We start from the raw sequence: 18,134 nt of genomic DNA on the forward strand, positions 1-18,134 counted from the left end.
ATTATTTCACTAAATCTGTAAATGGCATCTCGTATGATAATCTATAAATGGCCAACATTAGAGTTGCAGGGGGATTATCATTTCAAGGCTGTGGGTAATCCTAAGAAATCCATTCAGTTGGTCCAAAGTGTACACACATTAAACCAGTAATTTTAAACCACAAACAACAAAAACGGCAATTTTTTATTCATCGTGCAAGTGATCTTATGCATAACTCAGCTAAGATAAAACCTTGCATCTGATTTCAAGTTTAGCAGTATTAATTTTGAATAAGGTTGGTGTATTTATTATTGGCCTAGTTACACAGCCAATGTAAGTATGAACTATTGAAGTGAAACCATGTACCACTGCAGTGATATGAATGAATCATTGCTCTATAGGCTACAAACAAGGTCACATAAGTTGAATGTAAACCTGCGTGCCTGTGCATGAGTAATGATTTGGTCTGACTGACTCATCATCATTTTACAATGCACACACACACATGTGATGACAACCTGACCGATACAATAACCCTTTTGATTACCACAAACCTTATTTTACTTCAAATCAGCCTCTATTTTTCAACATCACAAACTTTTTCAATTTTTCGACCTCTTCTTAAAATATGAGAAAATGAATTTATTTGGATGCGAGAAATAAATTTGGGTGATTAGTAGACTTCGAGTGTTTTCCCCACAATAATGAAATTTGGATCTGATAATATTTTGAACTTTAAGATGGAAACTTCTTTAATACAGGCACAGCACAGTCTTTGCAGATTGTAACCTAATTATATTTTTTCTTCAAGTTATCTCATCTTGAAGTTTGAGAAAATAAACAGAATCTGATGACCTTCATTGTTTTCTCTTGAAAATGACAATGGCAGTGTAATCTGCATAACACAAGAAGTAATTGTTATCGATCAATATCTATTGTTTAAGAAAATTAAGGAATATATAATCCTCTATGCTATGAGGCCTAGCAACATCCTAAAAATGTATGGATTTAATTTTCAGCTAGAAGTGTAAAGCCCTTGAAAGCATATTATTGATTTGGTCATGGTACATGCATCTTAATATTTGTTCATTACATCCATACAATGAGTTTTCCACACCGACACCAAAAGTGACATATTTGAACAGTACCAATATTCCACACAACAAATCTTACCAGAGTGCCTTTATGGAGAAACATTCAATAACAACCGGAAGATAATTAAAGTGTGTCAATTTCATAGCGTGTAGATTTCCTTCGGGTGCAAATAACAAAATCATCATTTTGACCCCCAAGACTTAATTTGGTAAATTGGGTGCCATATTGAGTATTTCCTCTTTAAATAGGTCTTCTCCTTCAAACACTTAACTTGGAAATTGATTTCATTCAGAGGCCCTACATATTTCAAAGACGAACTTAAAAATTAATTCCCTGTCTCTCCTGATATCGTTTTAAATTTCATCATACATGTATATGTAGCTATTGTTTTATTCCCTCGACACATAAATTAAACAACACGCAATCCTGGCAAGCATTAATACAGAGAGCAGATTTGTGGAATTGTAATTATCTCTGTCTGTTTAACATGTCTAGTTAAACACCATACCACAGTCTTGCTCAGAATATTCATGGTATGTTGTGTAAGCTTTACAATATCATCACTTCACTGCATATGCATCAAATGTTGCTGGATGTATTTCACCACAAATTCAATTCAAGACATATTTCTCTCATTGCAACATGTATTTTCAAAGCTGAAAGGTTTACTACTAATGATACTTGATAGCTAATTTGATGACAGACACAGATCTTTTGGAAGCCACAGACTCATAGTAATGTCATTCCACAACATCAACGGTTGCCTGATATATTTCAATACAAATTTATTGAAAACTTCTATTTTTTCCTACTGCGACATTAAAAAAATTTATTTCAATTTCAATTTCCAATTCTCAAAATCATGTACCACAATGCATGTATTTTATTGACAAAGTGTTTTAGGCATTTTTGGAGGCTGTTCAAATTTTGTACACATCAAAGGTGTCTGCTATATTTCAGAACAAATTCATTCATGACTTATTACATTTCTCTCATTACAACATGTAAAATGTTATTTTCAATGCTAAAAGGTTTACTATATAATGATACTTGATAGCTATTTCGATGACAGACACATCTTTTGGAAGCCATAGTAATTTATATCATTGCACACACACATCAAGGGTTGCCTGATGTATTTCACTACAAATTTATCGAAGACTTGTATTTCTCCCACTTCGACATATTTCATTCAAATTTTCTCCAATATGCCACACAATATATTAGTCATTTTTTGGAAGCTTATGAAGATATCAGTTCAACATATACACATCAAAGATTACTTGACATATTTCAGTACAAAATTTAACTGAAGACTTGCTAACTGCACTTTCCCACTGCGACATATAAAATTTTATTTCAAGTTTATCTCAATTCTCCCAGGCATGTCACACAATACATATATTTTTGATGAAATGGCACATTTTATGAAGCTTTGAAACATTATCAGTTCATCACACACAGATCTCAAAGGTTGCCTATATTTCACTGCAAATTTATTGAAAACTTGTATCCTCCACTACGACATTTAATGTCTTTTTATGTTGCACACTGCATACTATTGCCTTAACTAAGACATTTTTAGAAGCTTGTTAACATTATATCAGTTCATTACAGGCAGAAGTCAAAGGTGACCTGATATATTTCACAACAAATTTCATTCAAGATACATGTATTTCCCATTGCGACATGTAAAATTTAATTCTCATTCAAATGCATATCTAACAGCACCACAATGCTAAATCGTTTCCTTGATTTTGAAATATACATCTCACAAGTCACCTGATACATTTCAGTACAAATTTCATTCACGACTTACATACATGTATCTCCCATTGCGACATGTAAATTTAATTGCATTGAAAGGCGAATCTAACACAATTCTAAATCACTTCCTTGGCTAACCGTTTCCTTGAAATATACATCTCACAAGTCACCTGAGATACATTTCAGCACAAATTTCATTCAAGACTTACACATACCAATTGCAACATATGTGAAATTTAATCTCCATTCAAAGGCATATCAAACACAATTCTAAACCATTTCCTTGCTTAACAAATTATGCAAAATAAATGTTGCAAGATATATTCAATACAAATTTAATTTACGACATATTACTCCCACAAAGACGTAAATTTCATCTCAATTTTCAAATACTTGCTTAACAATGCATGTCCTTGATGGACAAAGGCATATCAGCTGATTGCAGTTCACAGCATGGGAGACTAAAGGTAACATTGTATGCAAATTAGAGACACATGCCATTGAATAGCCTATTGTGGTGCCATCTGTATCACACAACCCCATGTGTTCAGGAGAGATAAGGCCTAATAAAAAAAATTATGTGGTTCCAGTTAACTCAATTTTAGAATAGGTAGGGTACGTAGATTTTTTATTTTATTTTTAATTTTTTTTCTGTGTGAGTGTCTAGTTCAGTTTTTCCATTGTTTTCCAAATGGTCTCTGTGTTGTTTATTTCTTCCTATCAGATGTACAGCCATTACAGATTGGAAGAACAGTTTTAGAGTGTCTTTTTAAGTTGATGGCAGTTTCCGCTTGCACTGTTTCTCGTGAGACTTCACATTTTTTGTGATTTTATTATTTTTTTCTCGAATACGTAAAAAAAAGTTTAGGGTCGGCAGTGAAAAGCTAGGTGGGGTCGGGTAACCAGAACCAAACAATTATATTTTTAGGCCTAACAATATATAATGTCTATCCTACTCATAGGCACTTGTGGGCTACTATTCTGTTCAAAGATGGTCCTTGAACAAAACAATTGTGTTATTACATGTAGATATTCACAAATATATCTAAACATATTGTTGTTGGCACCTGCACCAATAAAACGATATAGTTATGCAACAATAGAAGATTCACCAAAACGACAGGGTAATTTCAGCAATCCATATCAAGTCCAAAATTGGCAAATATGACCAAAAACATAACTATCTGTGACACTAAATGATTCATTTGTCCATACCTGATGACAACTAAACAACAATATTGGTCCAAATTACTGAATATCACAATTCTGTACTACCATCCTTGAATAGAATATTAACCCACAAGTGACTGTGATCTTACTCCACAATCTTACTTATAGAATATTCCTAATTACTGAATATCACAATCCTGTACTACCATCCTTGAATAGAAATTAGAATATTAACCCACAAGCATGACAAGTGACTGTGATCTTACTCCAGTATAAGGTTAGGTGAGTATATTTGGTAACGATGATAGCCTTGATGCCAATATCATCAATAAGCATATCTCATAGTTTGATCATACCAACTATATTTACGTCCTGTCACTATCTAATCACACAGTACCATCTTGGCAACTTTTGCTTGTTACAACTCAAATGATCCATCCCAATGACACCTACAATGTCATGGTATACCAAAATAGTACGTTATCAAACTGAAATCTACAGACAGTTATCTATACTATTTTCCCTCACAGCTTTATTTCATGTTTTTATCAAAATAGCACACACTGAGTTCACTTAGATGAAAATACTTTAACCTCAATTTCAACTATTCTATTGTATGTTCATATCAAATGAAAATTTTCAGCCAAAGTCCCGGATGTTCATTGTTCTCCTGGGTGTATTCCTTTTTTTGATACTATGAACATATAGCCCATGTACATGTACATTCATTCTGATAATGTATGCAGTCCACGACATTTCAAAAATCTCCTTCTATCATTGTTAGTACAGTTAATGGTATAACAGAGATTCTTTGACATTTTAGTTATCCAATCATTACATGTAATCATTTATGTGTTATACATGAACACCGGGTTTGAGTTCTGTATAACAAGTGATGTACATACATATGCTTCATAATGTTGAATAAAGGTAACTTTGTAGCTGAAAATACCACCACCACCCCCCTCACCCCAACCCCCCACCCCCAGGTTTGAGTGCTGTATAACAAGTGAAGAGTAAGTCTGCTTCATAAAGCAGAATACGAAGGGCACCTGTACACTTCAGTTTTAGTATGAAATCACATGCAAGTAACATGTACTTTCAATAATACAATACACAAATCCTTTGTGAGGAATTCATACAGAAATGAAGTCATATATGATGTGATGCCTTTTGAAACATTTATTCTCCTCAGACTGGTTTGGCTTGTCTACATAGCAATCCATGATTTTGCCTCACTTCTCACCAATTGGTTTTAATGCTATCAACATGAAGCCATTCTTAGGATTTGAAAAATACATTCTCAAACTGATTGGTCACAATGGGGAGTGGCAACACTGCATCAAACTCTGACTATATTCAAATGAAGTCATTATGTAAATGAACATTCATTACTCAGATGAACACAGGAGTTCACATTGACATAATTTGCATATATACTATTATTATGTAAATGTATGCAAAAAAAGGATGCTGGTCCTTGCCATTGGGGGCATAGCTATTGGATGTCGCATATAGAAATCACAAGTGGTTAAATAATCACAATGTAAGACAGTCCATGACGAGTTAGAAAGCAATGGAAGATAACATCTGTTGCATGCATTATATAAGTTGAATATGAATACATAGCTGTATACATGTCATTGTACATGCCTTCTATACAAAATATGTATGTCCCATGTGTCATAGTGCTCATGGCGACATAAAAATAGGAATTTATAAGTTATCACAAATATTACTACATTCAATAGTCCCAGTAGTGGAAAACGCATAATTTATCTAATATTTTACAATAAATCATAATATTTGGTTACATCTACATATAAAAATAGATGCAGTACCTATCATAGTTTCCTAAATGCATGCCCATATGTCTGCGGCAACTGATTTATAAACTATACTTATAATATTCCTCAGGCAACAAAGTTTCCTGCGTACATGTAGCATGAAAGTTATCCCATGACAATTTGGGAAAACAGTAGGGTTGCACTTAATTATGAATTCAAAGCATATTACTAGTCGTTAGTCATATTTTAATATTTCTAATGTAATTGTTCCCTTCAATTAATTATAATGATTACTTTGTACAAATTCTTTTTCATTTCATTGTATCACAAATGTCGTAGCTCACAATATTTTGCAATGAATGGTTTATAGCATGGTGATCAATGTTTAGCAATGTTATATACTGTACCCTATTCCTAAGTAGTGCTTATGCTATGTACAATGAAAGTAGCATACACAATAGAAGTAGGTAAATCTACTCAAGAGTTCCGCAAGTATTTTCGTAGACCTCCCAAACAAAACTATGCCGCAAAGACAGAATGTGGAAACATACATGTATATATGCAAGTTATTAAATCAACACTGCCAAGTTGATTGAATATTGCAGTGTGCCCTCTAATGATAGCCAAATTTTGTGTGGTTGTGGACTTGTGGGTCAGTATGATAAATACAGGCATTTCTTGTGAGTCAAAACATAGGAAATAGGGGATCATCAAATTTTAGTGCATCACTAGAAATTGTTTGTGTCAGTGGCATGTCAAATTGGCTTAGAGGACATACTGGTATTGCACATGCTGTTTTACCAGCCCAGTAAATAGTGAGTCTTTAAAATGTAACTTGTTTTAAACAGTCCAAAAAATATATGAAATAATAAGGATGATCACAGATGACTGATTTCTGATGATCTGTTTGCAAATAACAATTCTAAGAATAAGAGATGACATGTCTAGAATGAAAATTAGACCAGAATATGACCATTTCTAGTATCCAGCAGAAGTAGGTTGATTGAATGACCTTAATTGCAGTCGACACGCAGGAGGCATTTCAGAGATGTACATGTACATGTAGTGATATTGTTGCCATTCAGATTTATACATGATTCAATGATGCAGTACTGATCAATGATTACCAAAGGTTACTTCATGAAGCTAATGTGCCCCATGTCAGGCTTAACGATTCAACAACAAGAACCTGTGGGAGAACACACATAAGGTGTGTGTTGCTTTGCTAGTTTACATTACCACACAAATTAGACAAAATTGTTATTCTAATAAGGCCCAATAAAAAAATTGTTTGGTTCCAATTATGCTCAATTTTAGAATAGGTGGGGTAGGTAGATTTTATATTATTTTTTTTCATGTGTCAGTGTCTACTAGTTCAGGTTTTCCAATGTTTTGCATATAGTGTCTGTGTTGTTAATTTCTTCCTATCAGATGTACAGCCATTACAGATTGGAAGAACAGTTTTATTTTGTCTTTTTAAGTTTCCGCATCCACTATTTCTCATGAGACTTCACAATTTTTGCGATTTTGTTATTTTTTCCTTGAATACGTAAAAAAAAGTTTAGGGTCAACAGTGAAAAACTAGGTGGGGTTGGGTAACCGGAACTAAACAATTATATTTTTTAGGCCTAAGGACACAGCATCCCCCTTCATGTATATGACTCTATATGCATTTGCGTCATTGCACTTAAAATATACTGTACATGTATAGTGTATTAACAGTTATGAATGAAATATAATGATGTTACACAAATTACATGTTATATACATAACTGTACACATTGACCCTGTGGATGTATTTCAAACGTATTATATGTTTGAAATATATCTATGATATACAAATGTATATTTATAAAACATACTCTGGAGAACTAATATTTATATTTGGCGTATCTAAAATAACATTTAATGTTACTATTTCAGTTAAAATAAGGTTATAATAAATGTTGTTGAAATATTGTGATAAACACATTATGTTATTGAGCCGTTTTCTTTACAAATCTTACCGGATATTTTGATTGGCAGACTAAACACAGAACTGTACACAAACAAGAATAAATTATCAGTGCTTTTGCTAAGGTATGGTGAATGGTAACAGAAAAGGGGAGAGGGGTAAACATGCAGTAGTTACCCATAGAATCTACCATAACTCTTGTTTGGGAATCCCGGTAAAATGACTAGGGAATTCCAGAGTATTTTACCTACTCACCACCCTTTAACAAAAACCCTGAATTGTTTTCTATGTAGCTGTAAATCACAACTTTTACTGTACATAGGTGAGGTCACACTGTTACACTGTAACTACAAGTGGTATACAAGCAGCAGTATTAAATCTCACAAGAGCCCCTAATACAACTATGTTAGTTATGTGGCATGTGTTCCTAAAGGTCTGGTCTCCAGATGTTCACAAATTACACTGTGTATGTTTTATGAAATCAACCAATGATGAATGGGAATTCTTTGCCGTATACATACTTTTCATTTTGATGAGAGCTTGATTGTATCCATATATATCCAGTACTCCTTAAAATCTCTGTTCTTTTATTAAAATGTTATTGACATCGAGATATTTGCATCTTGGCAACATTCAAAATATTTTTAAAACATGAATTATATTGGAAATTTGAAATAATAGCATTAACTGTAACAATAACACAAGTGTATATGACTGTGTTCGTACGCATGAAATAAACTAAATCAACAATGGGCACGATCTATATGTGCTTTTCTTACATGTATATTTTAATATTCCCAAATTGATGTGTTCAACATTGGTATATGGAATTCTTCATCATAACATAAAGGACTTAGAGTACTGTGTATACCAGATACTACTAGTTTGCTATAGATTGAGAACACTTGTAACAGAAAACACGACCAATATGTTGTTATATGACAAATCTGTTGTTATAACTTACACTTAGAGTCCTACCAGTATTTGTTTAGCCATCATAATTCTGAAAGAAACCCTACTAATGAGTACCAGTAGCAGGAAGTCAGGTACATTTTACCAAAATACATGAAGGAAATGATTCTGATTTGCATGGAGTTCATACAGAGACACTACCTGTACCAGGAGAATGTCTAGCACAGAACCCATACAAAGACACTACCTGTACAACATCCTACCCTTTCCTGTCCAAAGTAAGAATGCCATTTTGTCTCATTTGTGTTGTCACTAACCACATATTGGACATACCTAGTAGTATACATGTATATCAAGAGGCCATCTGGATTCTCAGACACAGGAAGGAGACAGTACTACAGCTGTAAACCACAGAGAGGGGAAATTCATCCCACTGTCTATGGACTGAACCTCATTGAATGATTCCAGTGGCACTGTCCAAGGACTGAAACTAATTCCATTATCTATGAACTATCTCACACCTTTGTTGTCTTCACATGACTAGGAATCCTAACATGGGTGCTCCTACATATGTAGCTCAGGTTGGACAGTGTTGTGTGTTTTCAGGTGGGTTTCAGAACACCTGTTGTGTGTGTCTGCTAAGTCAAGACAGTTTCAGAAAAGTCTTTGGAGGAATATACACAAACACAGACACCAAAGTCCACCTTTGTACCTGAGGTCAAGGTGAGGTCAGAATTAGGAGCATTTCGTACACATATGGATGGGGCTATTCACAGTGGACGCATCCTTATATAGAATCACTGGATGATAACAAATGCTTTCCATACGACATCAATATCAGTCTAGTCACATGGTTTGTATTGTAAATGCAAAATGCTATGTCTTAATACATGTATCAATAAATTGTATTATCATACACAAGTATATGAGGAATTCTTCTATCATCGTAGTAGTAGTCTGGATGCCAATGATCAAATCAGCTCTAACCGGGATCTTAAGATTCGATGAAGGATAGCACTAAAGTACTGTAGGAGAGGCCCACATAAAAAAAACATGTGTTATAAATGTTATGACACTGTTGTGTAAGATAAATCAGTAGAGTGTATTTATTGTTATTCAAATAAATGCTGTTTATTGAACAATATTAAGTTATAAGTTACATATTATAATTTATACTATTATCAATGTTACAGCAGCATCTGTTAAATTGTTCATCCTATTGTTGCAGCATAGAGGCCAATATTTTACAAAATTAATATCAATATTCTCATTTACATATAAACAATATTTGTTGTTATTCAAACAACTCCGGGACAATATGGACTAGTTTATATAATAGTAATTTGCATTTATGCAAATTAACTGTGATACAAAGATGTAAAATCCTAATATGAATATACAGGAAATCAATAATGAATACAAAATTTAATTATTTTGAATTATGATACAGGGCCCCCTATACTATAATAGCTTTAGGAGGACACCAGGTGATATAATATGAATGATTAGTGGTCAATTATAACGAGTGACATCTCATCATTTCTAATTCTTGCTTATCTTGTCGTGGTTGTGGTGATGAATATATATATATTATCCACATGCTTTAATTCCAATCTTGTCAAGACTGCCGTCACCATGAAGAATGAAGTGATTATACAACATTAAACGTTATATCATATGCTAGTAGATTGCATGCTAATTACATTTGGTCCATGAATATTTATTTATTCATTTCTACAAAAGATAAGATTGTTAATTTTCTGAATTACACACACAGAAAAAGTGGCACACATCAATACAGCAATTAACGCAGTGATGATAAGACATGACAAGGTTCGTTTGATATGGGAAAGACGACACGTAAACAAGCTGAATTCGATTCCTCGCTCCGACTCATATTACAAAAAAATGGAATTTACTTTCAATTCTTTTTTAATTGTATTTACATGTACTAATACAATTCTGTGTATATGATGTATTATATTATACCACATTTAACAAGCGTAGTTTAGGAATTATCAAAACTATGGTAATAACAGATGACCGTTTTCTCATAAACTTTGACTTTTATCTACATCACGAACATAGTTCAAATTCATGATCCATTGTTCAAAATGATGTGATATAATGCCACTGGTATACATATTTTCAAACAATGTCATCTTCATCAAGTGTCATCATACATGTACATGTACACTTGGAATGTGGGCTATACAGCTGCTAACCATTAAACCTGTGCTATGATTTCCAATTTTGAGTTCCTTTATCCACACTGGTTAGGTCCTTGTAACCAGTAAAAATCAGTCAAAATTCTTAGTATAAACACTGTATTAATTTTACTATCATGACAACATAACAGACAGTGTGTGCTACATTTAAACATTAAAATATTACTTTTGTGTATCTGTTCTTGTCATCTGTTTTAAAACTATTTATTTATTCCAAACACTTCTATATAATATATCATACTTGCAATAAATCAATTATTAATGTCCGTCCAGTCATACTTTACTACTCATAATCATATCAATATATTATTATTGTATCAAGACTTGCAATAATTTTATGACTCTACATGTACTGTACCAAGTGTCAGATAATACATTATTCTGAACTGACTACAACTCACAGTCCTGATGCGAAAATGAATAATCATGGATCAGGGTTCATACTTAGTAATGAAAATTTCTACTCACAGAGTCAAAAGTATTACACCCCTGACGATGCTGATGAGACGTAAACGAAAATTTGGGATTCCTTCCAAGAAATATTTTGACTCTGTGAGTAGAAATGGAGTGCTAATGGTGTAGTTTTTAGTATTCTGATCACAAAACTGATATATATTTTATTTCCTTTTGGTTGATATTTAATGGAATGTACTGTCTGCTAAATTAACCACTTTTCACTCTTTATGTCTACTCATTTACACTATCCAACCTGAAAAATTGATTGTTTTTAGAATATTATCGGAAATATAGGCTCCGTGTTCTGTTACTGTGCAGGGTACTTCAGGAAATGAAATGTAGTTAGCATGGATTCAGGAGAAAAGTAATATCAAAATCAATGACTTTTGACACTCAAAACACTAAAACTTGTATATAAAAAACATTAAAAAACCCACACATACTAACATTGTTAATTTTAAAGAATTGATGACATTCTATGAATTGCCCATACAAACTATACTAACAAAACTACTAGAATAACTCAGTTGACATCACATTCCCCCTCAGAATAAAACAGACTTCACTTGACCCCCCCCCCCCCGACCCCCACCCACTTTTTTAATTAATACCATATCTAGACACGACTAGAATTAATAATGAATGTTTGTACTCCATAGTTATGGCAATACTTTACTTTCATTGCAAACACAAGAGGCTTTCATATAACTGACTACATGCACACATGTATAGGGATTGATGTAAGCCTATTATCAAAGTACGGTATATTTAGATTTTGACATATTGTTACACAAAATACATACAATAAGCTGTTCTTGTAATAAAAGAAAATTTTCAGGAGAAATACTGCTGATTTCCTAAGCATCTATAATATACAAATAAATTTCACCTGAAGTATGAATTGAAATAAAACAAATACAGAGGTGTACAATAGTACATGTATGTATACACTGTATCATGTAGAAAGAAGTGCATAAGGAACGAGTGAAAGTCTCGATCAATAAAATGCAATACGACATTTTGAATTAATATTATTCAACAAGGATAAAGGCGAGATATAAATAGGACACAGCCTGACTTAGATCTGTATAAATGAAAAGGAACGATACACCACAAGTTATAATAAACGGTAAACTACGCTTAGAATGACCTAAGAATCATATGCACAATTTCCTCCTCCATCAACCTCAACTGATCTTCACCACCATCTTCGTGCACGCATGCATGTTTCAGAGTGTCACTAAATGAGTGCACAGTGGGATTCTTCAAAGTCTTATACTATAGTAAAATCATAGGACATATACACAATGCAGGTGTGCATACATGTAACTGAATAGCCTCACCAGTGACAAGTACACACCTATGAGTATCTACATCATGACACTTGAACCAAATAAACAGTGAAATGTACTTGTACCAAACATCTGACAGCTGAAAATGATTGAAACAGTAAAAAATGACAACATGTCAAGATGCTATCACCAATAATGTAATTGTACAATATGGCCTCAAACATTTGTTTCAACTATGTAACATACAGGGACCTGTGTCCTCCTCACAGTGGTCAGCAGTGCCATTCATCTAAAATACATGTAGCTAGCACAAAAAAACTGCTGTCCAGTACAAAACATTCGATTCTTGGACATTACTCAGTTTATAATATAAATACTACCTAATTATCACACCTGCCATTTAAAATACATAAAGTTAACACATCTGAAGAGAATCATGGCACTTTGAAATATTGAGCAGGAACTGGAAGATACTCAAAGCTGTTCTAGTTCCTTCTTTAGACAACTGTGGTTTTTCATGGATTCCCTTCATTACTATTCATTTATTATTTATGCTAATAATATTGTGAATATTAATTAGCTCATGAATAGTAATATTGTCCAGGACTCTAGTTACAGTTGGGAGGTCCCTGAACATACACATCTGTGATCAAAATAGGTCAGAAAAGATATTAGCAAGAGATGAAAATCAACAACAAAATCACAAAGCGATGAAGCCCAATGTTACAGATTCTATACTTAGCATCAATACATGTGTCCATGTTTCTTAGCTAGACATGAAGGCTATACAGATAATATCTATAAAATCTGCTGGTAGTGTCTTACCAACATGTGCATATTTAGGACGATAACAAGGCCTCAGTCTATTTATAAATGATTAACTACACCCATGCGATATAAAATATAAAATATCATTTTACATCCCAGTGTTTGTTACACTATCTATGCACCCAAGTTAGTTTGAATCAACACACCTCAGGGCTTGAATTTAACTTTTGGGCTTGGTAGTCAAATTTATCCAAGTCACCTACACTTTAAGTTTTCCATTGATCTAACAGACTACCATATATTAGTAATTTGGAAGTCAAGATACAATGATTGGTAGTCTATATTCAAGCCCTGCATCTTTACATTCAGGAGTTCGACATAGGAGGTCTAATAAGTTTACTCCTGGTGTTCAATTTTGGTTATAATATTGATGTTTATATTTAGCTGCATTGAACTTGTCTTTGCTTTCATTTGTACTATCATAATGGCTAACAGAAAAGAAGACTACATTGGTGGTTGTTATAATTGTTATCATAATTAACTATAAATATTTTTGAAATGAAACAAGGTCATCAGAATATGTGTTATCACCATCAACCCAAGAACTTTGACACTGTGGTGGTGTTATAAAAACTTTACAACTACACAACAGCGGTGTTATATCACGTTAATTGAGTAGGGCTGGAGGTTAAAAAGTCAGACTCTGATACATTTGTAGATCTAGGCTAAGACCTCTAGGTGTAGGAAAACACTCAATAGTCAAGACAAGATCACATTCTATCTATAACAGCAACATTTTAATTGAATTTGTAAAGCCCCCAAGTACAACAAGTGCAAATGTTTGTAAAAATGCCAATGAATTATGTATGATAGGCACACATCAAAGGAGAGATTTACAGTTGACCTGTGACCTTGTTTGAAATGCCCATTTGAAATACACACTTTTTATAACTTCAGAAATATTTCTTGTTTCACAAATTAGACAGTTTACTCTATCTGAATACTGAAATAAGAATCTCTAGACTATTGCACATGTGTGAGAACTGTGTATGTGTTTGTGAGTGTCTGTGTAGTAGACGTGCTAATAGGTGTGTACGGTCACATGATTGTGTGATCTATGCAAATTTCAGCCATCTCGGGACAATTTTTGCTAAAAGTTGATTGCATAATAAAATATCAAATACCAGGTCAAATCTTTTGGGAATATCATCTCCATGTATAAAATATAGAACACCTGCCATGCATTGGAAATCCACAGTGGATAGCATTATTAAGATGATTTCTGTTACAGGGGCTAACCTTCCTTGCTCTAAGCTTCTTAATATAATTTCAAATGCATTACTTTTTGTATATTGGGACCATGTTAATCTTCAATATTACACAAATCTGTTGTGACAGATTAAACATTAATATACTAGCCATTTCTAGGTTAATTCCGTTTATCCCTGAAAGCGGAAGGTGCCGGACATCCCATTCCATGACCTGTGCATCCTACCGGTACATGATGTAAAATGTAGCAGTCAGTAACATGTCAACTGCACTTAGCAAGGCTGCTTCCTATTGAACAATGACAATCAAATGGACTCTGAAAAGACCTATCAGAATCACTGTTGTAGCTGTCTATCTAGCCTAACTAATGTAGTCAGGAACCGTGGACTTTCTATGGTATTTCTTGTCTGTCCATTACATGCAAACCAGGATAGCATGGATTCTAAGCTTAGACTTTAATTTATAATTTAATATCAAATTTGTTGCTGGTCTTACATCTAGCCCTGCAAATATGAGTATATTTACTATCAGAAAGGAATGTCCACTAACATTTTACAGTTCAAAATATTTTGCTGTCATTTTGGTATGTGACAGTCATAAATCTAGGCAACTCAGGTAGATTTTTCCCGCCACCAGAACCACAATTTGACAATATCTAAATACTATAATTTTATTGTAGAGGTAACCAGCCAAGCTTTCTACAATATATCCCTTCTCTAACATTTTCTGAACCCCATGCAATTGCACCGTCTGTGCAGGAACTAAAAATTTCATTTTCAAAAATGTATTTTTCAATGTTTCTCTCCACAAAATCTATGAACTTGGAAGTCTACAATCAAAACTTTACAATTTACATTCACTGGCATACAAATAAACGAGAGAAAAACCCTACAGTCTATGTAGGAAATGGACCCCTTGACACTGCAAATGGGTTTGTACTAGGAAAACAATGCAAGGTCACCTGAAGCCTCATGCAACAATACAATGAGTAAACGATGGCATTGTTGATTACAGTGTAGGGTCAGGCCATAGTCACATTATTGCTGTAGGGTTACCCAACCTCTTATGAATGGACTCAGAATTTGGCTATTATTATAAACAATGAGTTAATACCAGGTCTTTGCTAACATTTCATTCACACAGTTGTCTTCCCCATTTTATAGTAAAATAGTACATAAAAAGTGTAATTACTTAAAGTCTATTACAAATTCCTATGGTAATTCAAATCATATGGTATAAAGATACAAACAATTCTAAAACTTATTCTGCCATGTGATTGATTCATTCCTCCTAAGCTTGGCAAAATAATGTTTATTTGTTTGTTAGTGTGTGTATTTGCATATTACTCACTATGCTAGTATATGTCTCTATATTCTGCCTCTATTTTCACAGTCTTCAGACTTCAAGAGCTGTAAACTATAGTCAATGACACTGATATTCCTGTGTGTCAACATATGTAAGGTTTACTACAATGCATACACCTCACACGTTTTACTGTCAGAATAACCACAGGCAACTGATTTGTTAATGCATGTTTAAAGGCTGAATTGTTGATGGACACCCAGTAATGAGAGAGTTGAGAGCTGTTATTCATAGCACTGTTACCTACAGTAGATCATTTTTACACTACAAATACATGGCGTCTACTTTTGTCTAATGATTGATACTGTATTTTAGGGTATTATTTTCATATGCAGACCATTACTCATTACCCATCCACACTAAGCTAGTTCAATAGTAGATATGAACTCTACACAGTAGAGTTACTCCAAATATGAGTAATACTTTGCTGAACCAGTGCTAGTGTGTTACTTAAGAGATATAATCCATCCACACCATTGAAGATATATATAGTATGTACATTCACCATGTGAATAAGTATCATATCAACAATTTAAAAATAGTAACGCAGAAAAAAACGTTTGTTAGACTGACACGTTTTTGTATGTATGAGGCTGTCCTTTAAAATAGTTCGTCTACTTCTATGTTCATGCATAGACATTAGAGAGCGATAATGCATGTATCTATGGTTTATGTATAGAAAATTATTAAAATGTTACAGGTACTATTGTAAGAATTTTTTTAAATGCTTGCATCACTTCCACATTCAATATTCCACATTTCTTCTTGTTAGGCTATTTCACTGGTACTTTATTGAAGTAATAACTGGTGGACTTGTCCCTAACATCAAAGTTTATACAACTGTACAGCAAACACCCATCCTGTATTAGTAGATACAGTACATATTGCACTGGAGGCCAATTTGTACCTGACCAGCTCCAAGGAATGTTAGCTTTAATTGGACATAACAAATTGGACACCACTATGCAAAAACTATGCTTTATATGTATTTGGGTGAAGGGGATCCCCAGCTGCCAACTCTATATATAATATCTTAGCAACAAAACTATGAATAATTTTCATTCATCTTTCTCGTGGATGAAAAATATATATTTTCACACCTCGTTGGTCGAAAAGAAAAATAGAATCTGGATGTGAGTATTGAAACCACTGCACCATGGTTCATAGTGAAACATGATTTATTACACAAATTCTGTCATGTCAAAGTACACAAGTGTACACATTACCGGCCAGTGTAGTTCGAATCTAAATACCGGATTCATGATTTATATGTGCCTGATATTCCCACGGGTTTATTTCAAGGCATTCCTTGTATGGAAAGCAAAAACATTCCCTTGTTGTGTAAAAGTTCAGTGAAGAATGATACATGCAGTACTTACACCGAAAGCTGGGGATCAAAACTGAGTTAGTGACATAGTGTATCGAAAATTGTAACAATGATCGGTACGTGCAATATCATGTACATACTTACTTTCCAATCACTTCACATAATTCATAAACATCTTGAAATAATAGATCATCGTCTGCCATTTTGGATGTGTTGTTTCTCTCAACACTGTCACTCCAGTTATTTCAATATTTGCGCTTCGGCTGTATTAAGTTAATTGTGCACAAAATGAGAACGAGTTGCCCACACACACACTGTACAAAATCGAACTGTGATGGTTGGATGGCCGATCGACTGAGGAAGCTACACCCCAGGTAGTTTTACACCGATAAGACGTCCACGTAGACTTGATCGCTGAAAACAAAACATTACATACTATTCCAGTCGCATCAATGGTAACCGTGCAGTTGAAGTCCGTACCAATATCTTCGGACAATTTAATTTTAGCGAGTTTCTCAGAGGTCAACTATCTCGGTACACCGCGGGGGCAACTCAGGAAGATGACACTTGACGCATGCGTGGGCAGAAGATCGCCATGCATGCTGGGTATAATTGAGTAATATTTTGGAATCTCTCTCGCTGTGGGGCGTACATCACTTCACCTCCGTGGTCATGTCCACAGCGGGACTCATTTTGTTAGTCATCTATGCCGAGAACAGAGATAGACGAAATGTTGAAGACAAAAGCAAATGTGATTTATTTTTTAAT

General features: G+C 33.9%; 1 protein-coding gene across 2 annotated transcripts in view; it reads right to left on the reverse strand.

Moving 5' to 3' along the window:
• Window positions 1–17,905, reverse strand: part of LOC144442558 (peripheral plasma membrane protein CASK-like) — a 146,948-nt gene extending 129,043 nt beyond the window's left edge. For both annotated transcript variants that reach the window (XM_078131936.1, XM_078131935.1), the window contains exon 1: window positions 17,511–17,905. In XM_078131936.1, the coding sequence (XP_077988062.1) occupies window positions 17,511–17,569 (59 nt within the window). In that variant the 5' untranslated portion in view covers window positions 17,570–17,905. The remainder of the gene's footprint in view (window positions 1–17,510) is intronic.
• Window positions 17,906–18,134: the final 229 nt, after the last annotated feature.

This window comes from Glandiceps talaboti, chromosome 11 (assembly GCF_964340395.1).
Source record: "Glandiceps talaboti chromosome 11, keGlaTala1.1, whole genome shotgun sequence".
In the NCBI taxonomy this organism is placed as follows: domain Eukaryota; kingdom Metazoa; phylum Hemichordata; class Enteropneusta; family Spengelidae; genus Glandiceps; species Glandiceps talaboti.